Source organism: Fukomys damarensis, unplaced genomic scaffold, assembly GCF_012274545.1.
Source record: "Fukomys damarensis isolate Sample0158 unplaced genomic scaffold, DMR_v1.0_HiC HiC_scaffold_11, whole genome shotgun sequence".
Lineage (NCBI taxonomy): Eukaryota > Metazoa > Chordata > Mammalia > Rodentia > Bathyergidae > Fukomys > Fukomys damarensis.
Genome location: NW_022900923.1, coordinates 44,401,455 through 44,414,466, shown reverse-complemented (window position 1 = coordinate 44,414,466; position 13,012 = coordinate 44,401,455). Strand labels below are relative to the sequence as shown.

The 13,012-nt window shown below is 46.2% G+C and overlaps 1 protein-coding gene across 4 annotated transcripts in view; it reads right to left on the bottom strand.

Annotated features, from left to right (window-relative positions):
• Positions 1–13,012, bottom strand: part of Srgap2 (SLIT-ROBO Rho GTPase activating protein 2) — a 225,780-nt gene that overhangs the window by 125,308 nt on the left and 87,460 nt on the right. For all 4 annotated transcript variants that reach the window (XM_010613090.1, XM_010613092.1, XM_010613091.1 and 1 more), the window contains exon 2: positions 7,162–7,354. In XM_010613090.1, coding sequence (XP_010611392.1) covers positions 7,162–7,354 — 193 coding nt within the window. The remainder of the gene's footprint in view (positions 1–7,161; positions 7,355–13,012) is intronic.

Below are 13,012 nucleotides of genomic sequence, written 5' to 3'. Positions count from 1 at the left end.
CTGACCTCACCGTGTGTCACCTCTTCTGCAACACAGACTTGATGCTTCCCACATGAACATTTACACTGCAAATGTGTGTCCTTGTATTCAGATGCAGTTTCTCCCTAAGTAATGAATCTGTGTGGGAAAGAACTACAGTTTCACCTATATGGGCTCCCTTCTTTAAGAGACTAGAATAATACCTTCAAAAATACCTTCAACAAATACATGCTAGAGAAGTAGAAAGATGTCAAGAGTGGGCTATAAAATAGCGTAAGGCCTCTGTGACGAACACAGCAGGATAGCAGTGTAGAAATATGCCTGAAAAAGCTATCGCAAAATAAAACAAAGACATGAACTATTAAAAGTACAAGATGAAAACCAACTGAGCGTCAACTAAAAAGTAATTTACAGCAAGTCTATGTAGAGGGGAAAAAAAGCCAACGCATTATCAATTAGAATCCTGCTGGGCAATATTAACACAGATTCCACTCGAAAGAGACAATCAAAGGCTCAGCAATAAATAGGCACACATTTATGCTCCTCAAGGAGCCAAAGGAAATGCAAGAGTATCTTCCCTAGGAAGGCTTCCTACCCTCACATAATATTTTATCTCTGCTCTTAATCAAACAAGGCTGATAAAATTTCAGACATTAACAGAGTCCCAGGATGGGGAAGCCATATTACCAGCGTTAAAGCAGAAGGTAGAACTGGATCATTGCTATGGCACTGTCTGCAGCACCTCTCATTCCTCCAGGGGAGAATAAAAGGAGAGGGGCAGGACCACCAGGGCTGACTGCATGGGAATCTGAGCTGTGTGGGCATCAGTGTCTACAAGGAACTTGGTGAGGAGGAGGACAAAGGTGGGCAGGAGCAGAGCGGAACAGGAAGCAAGGGGTGAGAGAGTAATGGCTTCCAGTGGACGTAGCCCAAGAGAAGAGGAAAGCAGCAGTTCAGCAACACCTGCCCCTAAATATGGTCCCTTCAAACTGTAATGAAACACCCAACCTAGCCTGGTATAAGAGGCTGGAACTGAGCCAGACTAAGAAACTGGACTGGAAAAGGGTTGGATGAATCCATGAGGACCTTCAGCCCAAGCCCTGGCCAATGTGCCCCATCCCAAGCTGAATAGTTTCCACAACCCTACGTCTGTCCAGAGCTGCTGCTGGCAGCTGCACTCCTGGCAGCCCAGGAAGACAAATTCAGGGCATTGCTAGGCCAACAGCTGCTACAGCTCTGGGGGAGGTGACAAGTGCCTGCTGAGATCCTCTGGGCAGAAAATGAAGTATTCTGGGACCAGTCCTAGAGTTAAGCAAAATCGAGGCTACAGTTTACTGGATGAATGAAAATACAGTACAACTGCTACTCCAGGGACCAGGAAACCAGGAGCCCGGCCTCTGCCCCAGCTTCTTGGACTTCCAAATGATTCAGGGCATGACCTCGGCATGCATCTGCCCAAAGCTCACCACTGAACTACCATGCCTCCCTAACAGGTCCTCCTCCTCCTCATCCAAGCTTTCTGCCGCAATCGATCTTATGCACTGTTGCCATAGTTACCCCTCTAAAGCATAGCCATAATTATGTTCTTGGCTCAAAAATTATCAATGGCTCCCCCGTGCTTACAGAATAAAGCCCAAACCCTGTTCCCCAGTGTTCATAAACCTCTGTAATCTGTCTTCTACCTACTTTTCCAGGTTTGTTTCACTATCATACTTATAATTCTTATTTTTTGGCAAAGCAGATGAGCTGTCCACCAGCCTTGTTTTTCTTACCTCTACGCCTTTACTAACATTGTTTTCTCTACCTAAAATGCTTCCTTTGCTATCTCTTCATCCTTGTACATTTCCCACACTGTCTCAATTGTACTGAACTTACAGGACCAATTCCCAGGGTAGGCACTTTGCTTTTTCGCTTTTCCGTCCAGTGAACTTCACCTCCAGGAAGCCCTCCTTGGTCTTCCAGCCAGAACAAACTGCTCTTCTCTGTGCACAGGTGGCCATATTCTTCCGTATGCCTGCCTTCATACACACCACACATGGACAAGTGGCAGAAGGTCCCCTTCTTCTATATTAACAGAAATTCTATCTTCTAGGCATCCAGAAGAATAACTACATTTCCCAGCCTCCTCTGCAGTTCAGCATAAACACATGACTAAGTTCTGGCCAGTTGGCATGTGCTGAAGACATGTATTTGGCTCTTCCAGATAACGTTGAAAGAATAAAGGTTTATTTTTCCCCTCGCCCTGTGACCCTCCCCATTAGTTAGAATGAGGACACTGTGGCAGGGAGTTCTCTTGAGTCATAAGGTCAAGGACATCAATCCAGAGATGGAAAAAGGAGTCTGACATGACCGTGGGTGGCTAGAAATCAGACTACTGCATGGCAGAGAAATCAACCTCTATTGTATTATTACTGAGCCAGGTCTGAACCTTAACCACATCCAACATGTGCACCCACATGCCCAATTCTCGGGTGCTCATCAATTGTGTCGAGCCTGGCCTGGTGGTGTCATGGTCCGATTTTGGCAGCACGGCGGTCTGCAGAGCAGTGTGTGAGCCGTGCAGACATGTGAGTGCTCGTCATCTTCTGCAATACAGAAGTGAGCAGAACGTGGAGAAAGGCAAGCACCGTTCCTCGCCTTGCACTGAGAACAGACATCTCGTCGCTGCGTTAGGATGACGGGGTACAAATCAGCCACACAGACACTTCAGAAGCTCACTGAAGACTTACGCAGGTGGGTCATGGGTTTAATAGTGAAAAAAGAAAACCAAAGACAAGGTACAAAATACCAAAAACATATCAGGAGAAGTATAATTCAGAATTTCACACATATGCTTATAATAACAGAACTCACTGTGAGAAACTGTAGTTAGACATTCAGCTATGTGGCTTTTAAATATATACACACACTGGGAATAAATCATATATGAAGGCAGGGTGTTTCTGAGACCTCTCTTCCTGAGCTTCTCACCACCTCCCTTTTTGCATGCATTTGTATGTTCGTCTCATCTCTCAGACCAGGCTGCACCACGTGAAATTACCTGACCATTTTGATCTATAGAAAACAGCAATTTCACATGTTGCACTCTAATAGAAAGCTCTTGAGTCTGGGGCTCACTTTACTTATCTTTGCATCTCTCACAATGCCTTAAACACAAGATTATAATAAGACATTTGTGGCACACACCTGTAATCCCAGCAATCTGGGAGGCCAAGGTAGGAGGATGGCAAGTTCAAACTCAGCCTGAGCCATTTAGTGACTTAGTGAGACTCTGTCTCAAAATAAAAGGAAAAGACAATTTAAATAGAGCTGGAGATATAGCTCAGTGAAAGCTTTGGGTTCAATACCCAGTAAGGTGAAAGAATAAGTTCTGGGACTAACCTTTACTGATCATCCAGTTCTAGTTCCAGCAGACCGTACCAGCCTAACTTACTTTCCTATCCTTTAGCCTGCCTGGGGGACATGAAAGGGCCAACTCTTTCCCTTCCTCTCTCCAGGTAATTTTACTTTTGCTAGTACTGGTTTTACTACACTAGGTATCTCCCAAGCCTTGGGTCCTGGGCTTAACTCTGTTTTTTTCTCCCCTGAGTTCACAGACCTTCACATCTTCCACGATCACTACACTAGAGACTCTCCCGCTTACAGCCTCTTAGCTCTGCAGTACAACATCTTGGATGCCTGAAGACCTTGCACTACTCCAAAGCCAATGTGTCCAAAGTACAACCGCCATCAGAAATAGGCCTCCCCTCAACATCTCACTTCTACTGTGGAAACCACATTGCCAGTGGAGTTATTGTGAGGTGGTGGAACCTCCAGAGGTTGCCCTAGCACAAAAGTGAAGCCCCTGGAAGTGTGTCCTTGAAGGACATATTGGGACCCCTGGCCCTTTCCTTTCTCTCTTCACTTCCTGGCCACCAAGAGGTGAACACGCCTCTGCCATCCACTCCTGCCATGCTGTACTCTACTGCCACAGGCCCAAAACAATAGGGCCAAGCAAGTATGGTCTGAAGTCTCTGAGACATCCATCTTTTTCTTTACAGGCTGTATAGCTCAGGTATTATGTCACAGTAATGGAAAGCTAACACAAAGACATTCTTTCCTGTCCATTCTTTTTTGGCTATCAAATGTGCATGAGTTAAGCCCTGAAACTGTGGCCATCTCTGGATACAAATTCATGCTTTTATAACACTTTCCCTCAGATCTGTCTCCCAACACACGAACTCAGAAGGCTCATCACCGCACTGCTGCATCAAATCTGAACCTCTCTGCTATTGAGCAGTCGTCTTTGAGGGTACAGGCTACTTAATGAGTTTTACTTTCCACTGCTTTTGAAAACATCTGTGTCCTCATACTGCTATTAAAGCCCTTTTCACTTGATGTTGCCTATATGTCTCCTTTCCCCATTAACCAGGAATCCCAAAGCTTATCTTAGTCCCCACGGAGCCTGCACAGAGGGTAGGGCCCACTGGGTATTTAACAGGGTTTGCTGAGTAAGTGGATTGTAACTCAGGAAACTATTGGAGTAAACCAGCCACAATGTGATAAAGCGATGACCAAGGCAGAGAAGTCCCCCTCTTTTAGGTTCTTATCTTTCCTTCCACACTATTTACCCTAACTTAAAATTGCATGCCTAGGAGTCTGATTTGTTTAATGCCCATTTCCCCATTCTACTGTAAGTGCTATGAGGAAGAGGCAGTGAACATTCTGATAGTTTCCAAGCCAGTATGAAGGAGCTCAAAAAACGTGAAGTGGATATTCGCTGGACGAGTTCAGAGTACTAGACCCCATACTGCCTTCCACCTCAAAATATTCCTACCTCCTCCCACCTGTACACGCTGTTCTCTCCTCTCCTGCACAAATCTACCCTTAACCCAAGTCCCACTTGGTCCATGAAAACCCTCTGACTATTCTAGATCCTTTATCCGCTCTGATGATTTATCACTCCCCTCTGATCAGATCCACGTTCCATGGAACACAATGATCTGTTAATGACATTCTGTTTCACCAGTCAACTTCCTCCACTCAAAATCTTTCTTCTTCAATCAGACATGAGCCCTGCCCCACGATACACACAAGGAACTGTACTTGTATCTTCCAATACCTTGTGTAATAGTGACTAGAGAGCTGGCAATTAATAAATACTGGTTATTTGAGGACCCAAACAATAAAAAAGGTAAAAACCAAGTATCACCTTTATCAGAAGGAAAAAAAATTTTTTTAGTCATAGAGAAAATACCTCATCTTTTGTATATTATCTTAATCAAAGTAATTCAGATCATTTAGAGAGTAACACATCTGTATATTTATTGATGTACTTATTTATCTTTGTTTTTTTTTAAAGACACAGTCTTACTATGTACTTCAGGCTGGCCTTGAACTCACTATGTAGCCCAGGTTGACCTCAAACTCATGGCAATCCTCCTGCCTCAGCCTCCCCAGTGCTGGGATTATAGACATGTGCCACCATACCTGGCTATACGTTAACCAATAATAAGTATGTGCTTTTCTGAGAATATGATGTAGTAATAAAAAATGCAGATGCTATTTTAAACTTAAGAGGAGCTTCCCAACAGAATAAATCTAACTCTGAATCACTTTCCAAAGCAAATGAGTCCTCTCCCAAGTCTTCATTAATCACATATTAAAATAACATTTTATCATCAGACGATTCTCTTATCTTAAGGAGAACAGGACTTGGGAAAGATATGAGAGAGTGCAGAACAAACATCTGGAGGAAGTTCTCCTCCTGGATCACTGGGAGAATGTCCTGTGTTTTCCCTGACGTTAACCTCTATGTTCCTTGCTCAGAGCTGGCTTGGAAAAGAACTTTTCTGTCATGTACTATTAAGGGAATAAACAAAAATAAAAAACAGGAGAAAATAAAATACACTGGAACAGAAACAAGAAGCAAGGTTTGAGGCCAGAGGTACGAGAGCTTGAAGACCAAGCCAAGAAGTGTGCATTGTGTGCGCAGAACAGCATTTCTCAGACTTCAATATATTCACAAGTCACCCGGGACCGGAGGTGGGGCCCGAGAGTCTACATTTCCAACACTCAGAGGATGCGGACGCCGGATAACCACATCCCAAGTATCAAGAGTATACACAAGAAGCAGTCACTGACAGCTCGGCCCAGAGAGCCTGCCCTCACTCCAGGGTGCTCCGGGAAGATTCTGTCCGATCACGTGACTGGGCCAGCCGGACTGCAGCGGGAAGAAGCTGCAGACTGTGGTCCCGTCACCAGGGCCCTGCTCCTCGGCTTTCTCATTTAATTGCTCTGGAGAGGGGCCCAGATTTCTGTATCTGTGAAAAGTTCTCCTGGAAATTCCAAGGTACAGCCTTGGTTGAAAACTTCTGCTATAGATAATACCGTACGTATTACAGTTACTCGGGCAAAACGGGGCAATGCCGTGGGACAATGAAGGGGCCAGATTTATAAGAATTCATACAAGAAAATGAAAAAATGGAAACAAAGTCTCTGTAGATAAGGAGGGAGGGAAAGGTTGAAGGGAGGGCAGGGGAATAGGGAAAAACTAAGAACCAACATGGATTATGTAAAGGTGCAAATTTCCAATGATGAACGTCATTATACTGTATACCTTAAATGTGCCAATAAAATTAATTAGAATTTTTAAAAAGATACTGTAAATGTAGAAGGCAGAGGCCTTAGTAAATACTCAGGCAGGAATGTAGATGTGTAGCCATAAATGACATCATTATTTCTTCTAGTTAGGGACAGTCTGGGGAAATGATTAAGAGCACAGAAACTGGAGCCAGGCTGCTGCCATTTACTAGGAGTATTTGGGTGCAACACTACTAGGTGAAATTCCTTATCCTCTTCATACCTCGGTTTCTGATCTGTAAGCTAGGGATAACAAAAACCAAGGTATGGACTCGCTGTGTGCATTAAGCTAGCTAACATGTTTGGAAAGCCCACACCTGGCCCACAGAAAGGGCCATAAAGGCTTTAATATTATTAGCGTGGCTCATCATCTTCTGCGGTCTCTACAAGGCACAAAACTGCGCACAGGATTAGGAGAGAAGGAAAAGGCTCTGAGGGCTGAAACTGAATTTGACATCACTGGCTTACGAATCCAGCTGGATCTAAGAGGTGCCCATTACCACCCGCCAACCCAGACTCCACTTTAAGGGGCTCGAAAAGTGGAGGCCTCAGGGTCCCTACTTGAATTGCTGATCCTTAGTGCTGCGCGTCTTGGCCAGGAAGCGCTCGGCCAGCTTCTCCAGGTTGCGAGAGTAGTCCATCTCAATCTCGGCCTTCTTCCGGAAGAAGTCCTGCAGGTCCTGCAACAGCTGCACCCGGAGCTCACACTGCTGGTCCAGGCATTTCATCTGCTCTGTGAGCTGAGCCCGGATCTCTACGACAGGAAAGGGAACAGTCAGAAGGGTGGCCCTACGCAAACACTACGCGCACCGGCGTTCACCCTCCTTCCGTGTCCCCTGGGAAATCCAAAGTCCTTAATAAAAAAGCCTGAAATGTGAACTGGCGATTTGGGAGGGCAGGACGGGCAGTGAAGAACAGTGCAAACTGGGAATCTGCAGGGTTTGTGACACAGTGCCAGAATATGGGTTTTCTTCTAGCAAAGGGCACAAGTCAATTATCACTCAACAACCTTATAAGGTAGCTACTAGTTTATCTCCATTTTCTAAAATTTTATTTTTTTGAGACCAGGTCTCATTATGTAGTTCAGGCTAGCCTTGAACTCACTATGTAGACCGGGCTAGCCTCGAACTCGCGGTGATCCTCCTGCCTCAGCCTCCCAAGTTCTGGGATTACAGTCCTGTGCCACCATGCCTGACCTGGGGGCAGGTTTTAACCTGTAGAACAGTTCTGTCACTCTCCCCAACCCCTAACAAAATCATTAATGTCTCTGTTGCTTCACCCTCGTGGCCTTAGAGCTTCTGTTGTGTCAGAGCTAGAAGACTTCTGGTTAGGCTCCGGCCTGGCAGGTTTCTGGCTTGCCAGTTCTTCCTACTCCAAGGACCAGCAAACACTGTCTCTGAGGAGCTTCAGCCACTGCAGCTCCAGATGCAACCAATTCTGCCCTGAATGCAACACTGGATGTCTTACTGACAAGAGACCTGGCGCTCACAGGAAGCAGCCCGCCAACGCCAGGCTGTTTCCAGCTCGGGGAAGGCCCGTGGTGTGTGTCCTGCCACTGTTATGTTCCCATCCCCATCTGAGTCAGAATGCAGCCATTTCCCTCATCCCTTTCCCTGCAAGTGTGCTCAGCTCCAGGACCTTAGGATAGGACAGTGACTGTGACTCCAGGCAAAAAGCATAACCATATCACACCTTTCCTGATGCAGGCTCCAAATTCAACTCCCACACGTGCAGTCCACAGCGCTTCTGTCTGTGCTGTATTCTGCACAGCAGTGGCAGGTGAGGAACATCTAGAGCTTTCTCCTGAGCTGCAGATAACTCAAGAGGCAAATCCAGGATCGGTACCATGATGCTTTTAAACATTTGCAAGCATTCTTTCTTAAAACAAAGGATGGGAAAAGATACACTGGGCTTTGCCTGGGAGTAGCTGTGGATTCATGATCTGTCCCCATCTTCATTTTTGTTTGTGTTTCAACAGATAGCGTCATATAACACGCATATGGCCCTGTGGGGGTGATGCGGGTGATCTGTGGGCACACCTCACACCTCCTCCTTGCCAACCACTACAGCCAGCCCGCAGTGACCTCACCTGAACTGAACCTGAACCCTGCAGGATTGTTCTGAGCAGACAGAAGGCTGCACAGAGAAGCCGCCTACCTCATCACTCATCAAAGCTCTCTTGTTCTGTGTGTTTTGGAATCTGATTACAAGCGTGCGTGGGGGGGGGTGTTTCCTCTGCACAGGTCACTTCAGGCATCTGGTTCTTACCAGAGATTTCTGGGTCTCTTAAAGGCAACAGCGCTAGTTAAGGCTGCTCCTGGAGCTATCTGCTCCCTTTCCACGTGTTAACAAAAGGCCAGCAGTCGGGGCCCTTATTTAGGCAGACTGTGGATAGACAGCACCCAAAAAGCTCACTGATATTATGGAAAATTTGATCATTAAATAAGAATTACCTTTAGGGTAAGACAGCTCTGTAGGGACCCAGTCAGGAACAAACATACAACGGGAGACTGAAGGCAGGGGTGCTGTCCAGCTCCTCTGAGGAACCTGTACTTCACTTATGACTGCCTTGCTGTAGGGGTCCTGGGCAAGTCCCCTGAGACCCATGAAGTCTCAGAGGCAGAGACTCCAGAGTTGTCCTGTCCAAGGAACAAGCACATCACGGTGAGCCTCTGCGATATGTGAATTAGAGTAAGAAGCTTCCACGCACACCCAGGCCACGTGGAGCTCTGCCCTGACCTTCTCAGGAGCCCCCATGAGTGGGCAGCACAGCACGAACTGCACCCCTCCTCAGCACCCACCCTGGGGCCTTGCGGGAAGGGCCCACGTCAGCAGTATTTCCAAGCACCCTGACTGCACAGATGAGAAGACTGAGGAAAGACGCAGTAAGCCGTGCAACAGAAGGTCAGCATACAATCAGGTGCAAATGGGATGCAAGCTAGATTGTCTGTCCGGCCCACCCAAAAGGTTGACAGCAGGGCAGAGAAACAAGAAGCCTAACACCATCTACGAGTCTCTAAAGGTATTTCTGAATAAATCTTAGTGACTATGGAACGCACCCCTGAACGTCAACCTCTCATCTTCCAGGTGACGAATGGTTCAGGCTCCTAGAACCAAGTTTGGAGTAGCCCACTGACTCCCTAATAGCCCATGTTTTTTGGTTTTTTTCTTTTGTTTTTCAGTACTTGGGACTGAACCCAAGGCCTTCACAATGAACTACATCCCAGCTCTTTTTTTATGTTTTATTTTAAATCAGGGTCATGCAGAGTTACTAAGTTGCCCAGGCTGAGCTCAAACTTGTGATTCTCTTGCCTCAACCTCTCAGAGTGCTGCTCACAAGCAAGGGACACAATTGACTGGCTAGCCCACGCTTTGACTAATCTTCAACTGGACAGCATTCCTTCCCTGTTTCCTAAATCTACTCCACAGGGTGGCTCTGGAGGACATTTTCTTTCTGTTCTGTTCTGTTCTGTTCTGTGAATGCATCCTGAGTGAGATGTGTCTATAAATCAGAGGGCAGAGAAGGGGAGAAAGCGATAGCCCAACCCAGATCCAGGAGAAGAAAGGCTCTGCTAATAGACACCACTTGCCTCCTGCTTGGTTTGTGCTGTGACACCACTGGGCGTCTCCCCTCCTCCATGACCACACTGAAGTTCTCCGACAAGCCCCTCCCTGAGGCCCACCCCAGAGGATTCACCCAGACTTTAAGGGTGACTCCGTGCCTACATCCCAAAACGGAATGCTGCTCTTGCCAGAGCAGAATGTGCTGCTTCAGGCTTTGCTACCACTGCTGCTAAGATAAACAATGGTCCCCCAAGAAGGCAGCTGTGCCAGCCCCTGTCCTCTGTCCACGCACATAACGGGCAGGAAACAATAGGCCACTGAAGGCCAACACGCTGGGGCCATGTGCCCAGGCTGGAGCCTCCCTGCACCCTGGCCTACCAGTAAGTCACAAGGGCAGGGAGAAGAAAGAGGCAATTTATAAAAACATGGTGGAATTCCTCATAGTTCCCCTGTGTGCTTGAGCAAGAATGCACATAAATGTGTACACACTCAAAGACATACACCACCCACATCACGCTTCACCATGTCCACTCAAGAAGCCTTTACAAATCCACTGGTCAGCAGGGTGAGCAGTCCTGACAGCAGGAGGGCACTGGGCCTTTGAAGGCTCTCTGTCTGTAACTGCGTGGGAAGAAGTCAAGCTTGTACTTCCTAAAGCAGCTCTGTCTCAGGAGAATAAACCATTTCCCTGACTACAGAAGTAATGAAGTCACCATGAACTGTGTGCAGTGATACATCCCCAAATTACCTCTCCTGAGTGCCCAACAGCCCCTTTCTTCACACAACCCTACTGAGCCCCTCCTATACAACAGATGCTAGGTGATGGCCACAAAGGATAACAAGATGGGCTATACTATCCCTAATGCAGCATGGCTTGACAAAGAAGAAAGACAAGAAGGCAGTCGTCTTGGTTTTGCTATAGCTGGGTTTGCTTGGTTCTTTACTATAACAAAGCTACAGAAACAAGTCCCAACCTAAAGACCTAACAAATACACATCATCATAGCAGACAAGCAATCAAGCAACAAGGCTAAGAAAAATTCAACATCAGCTAACTCTTTTTTTCTATTGTTTTTTAAATGACACAAATAAAAATTTCACCTTCCTTTGAAAGAGGCACTAAGGTTTTTCAACAAGTTTCCTGAGAATCACAGGTGCTCTGTGACTGGTATTTCATTCAAAGATTCAAGTCAAAATTTAACCTAACAGTTGTACAATTAAGATAGTGGTGATGGTCGCATAACTTTCTGAGTTATTTTAAAAAACAAAACTTAATTGTACAATTTAAGAGTGATTTTTGTTTTTTCCTTTTGTACCAGGGGTCGAACTCAGGACCTTGCGGTTATGAGTCAGGCACAGTGCCACTGAGCTAAATCCCCGGCCCTAAAAATGAATTTTATGGTATGTGAATTATGTCATATTAAAAAATTTAACTCCACCAGGGCCAGGGATTTAGCTCAGTGGCACTGCGCCTGCCTCACAAGTACAAGGTCCTGAGTTCAGTCCCCAGTACAAAAAAAAAAAAAAAAAAAAAAAAAAAAAAAAGAAAAAGAAAAAAAATTTAACTCCACCACATAGCATACTCTATTGAGCACCAGACCAGCGAAGGGGGAAATGGCCCAACACGCCCAATGGAAGGAGGAATTCTTGGTTTCCATGTCCCCGTTTGTATGAGTTAAATCAGTTCTGCACTGAATATTCCTAAAACAAATCTTGGAAGCTCCCCTTCTGGCACCAGAGTGGCCATGACACTGAACCCCACTGAACTCCACTGACAGGTAGAACCCCATTCCATCCTTTCTGAAGGCTGTCACATCAAAACCTGCCGAGGAATGTTTCTGTGCACGAGTTCAAAACCAGGATCAGCAGATACACCCAAAACAGCTTCCCCTGGGAATCTGCCTCCCTGCCCATGCTCTGCCATGGCTGAGGTACTAATTACACCTGTCCTGGGAGTTAAGTGGCAGCTTATTTTCTTTTTAGAAAAATACCAAAGGGTCATAGTAAGTCTGTAACTGAAAGAAAAACTAGCCCTAATAGGATACTGATTATTTAACAAAAGGGTCAAGGCCTCATCACACTGACAGACATGCAGTCTCTGAATTGTAACACTCACCAGCGCAGAGGACATAGTCTTCTGAAAACTACCCTCACTTCAGAAAACACTGGACGATTTGCCAAACTACAGGTGAAGGATGTGTCCAGCCTTAGGTTTTCAATCCGGAGAAATGAGCTCATTTTTTTCCTCCTCCCAAAATTCATCTCCATATTCAGTAGTTTTTCCCTGAGTAATTCATGAATCCCACATTTCAAAGGAGAAAACGGTGGGAGGTTGGGCTGAGAGAAAGATGCATTCCTTGGGGAAGTCACACAGGCAGGTCCTTGCCCTCTCCTCGTGCTGCACCCCAAAGGCAGGGCTGTCACTCGCAGGGGCTCCCTTGCCAGCGAACCGGCCCAAGCTGCCCACTGGGAACCTGGCCTGACTGCGGTCTTTTTCCACAAAATCTCCCTCACCCGCTTTTAAAGCCCTTTAACAAGGGCATGATGTCCCCTCAGCCATCTCTGGAATATTAATCCCCAGTATCCCTCCAATGAGTGTTACATGAGAATACAATTGAGGCTTTCATTAGGCTCTACCTCCATACCTCTTACCAAGACTTCTTTCTTATCACAACGGTAATCAGCCCCTCTCAAAACTGTTCCTTCCCCAGGGGAAAATGCTAGAATGCGGGGCTCTCTACCCTGCGGGTTCACTTTTCTACAAACTTAGTACTATAATGGGTGGGCTCTTAAAAATCCTTGCCAGGGGCTGGGACTTTGGCTCAGTGGTTCCACTGCCTGCCTTGCAA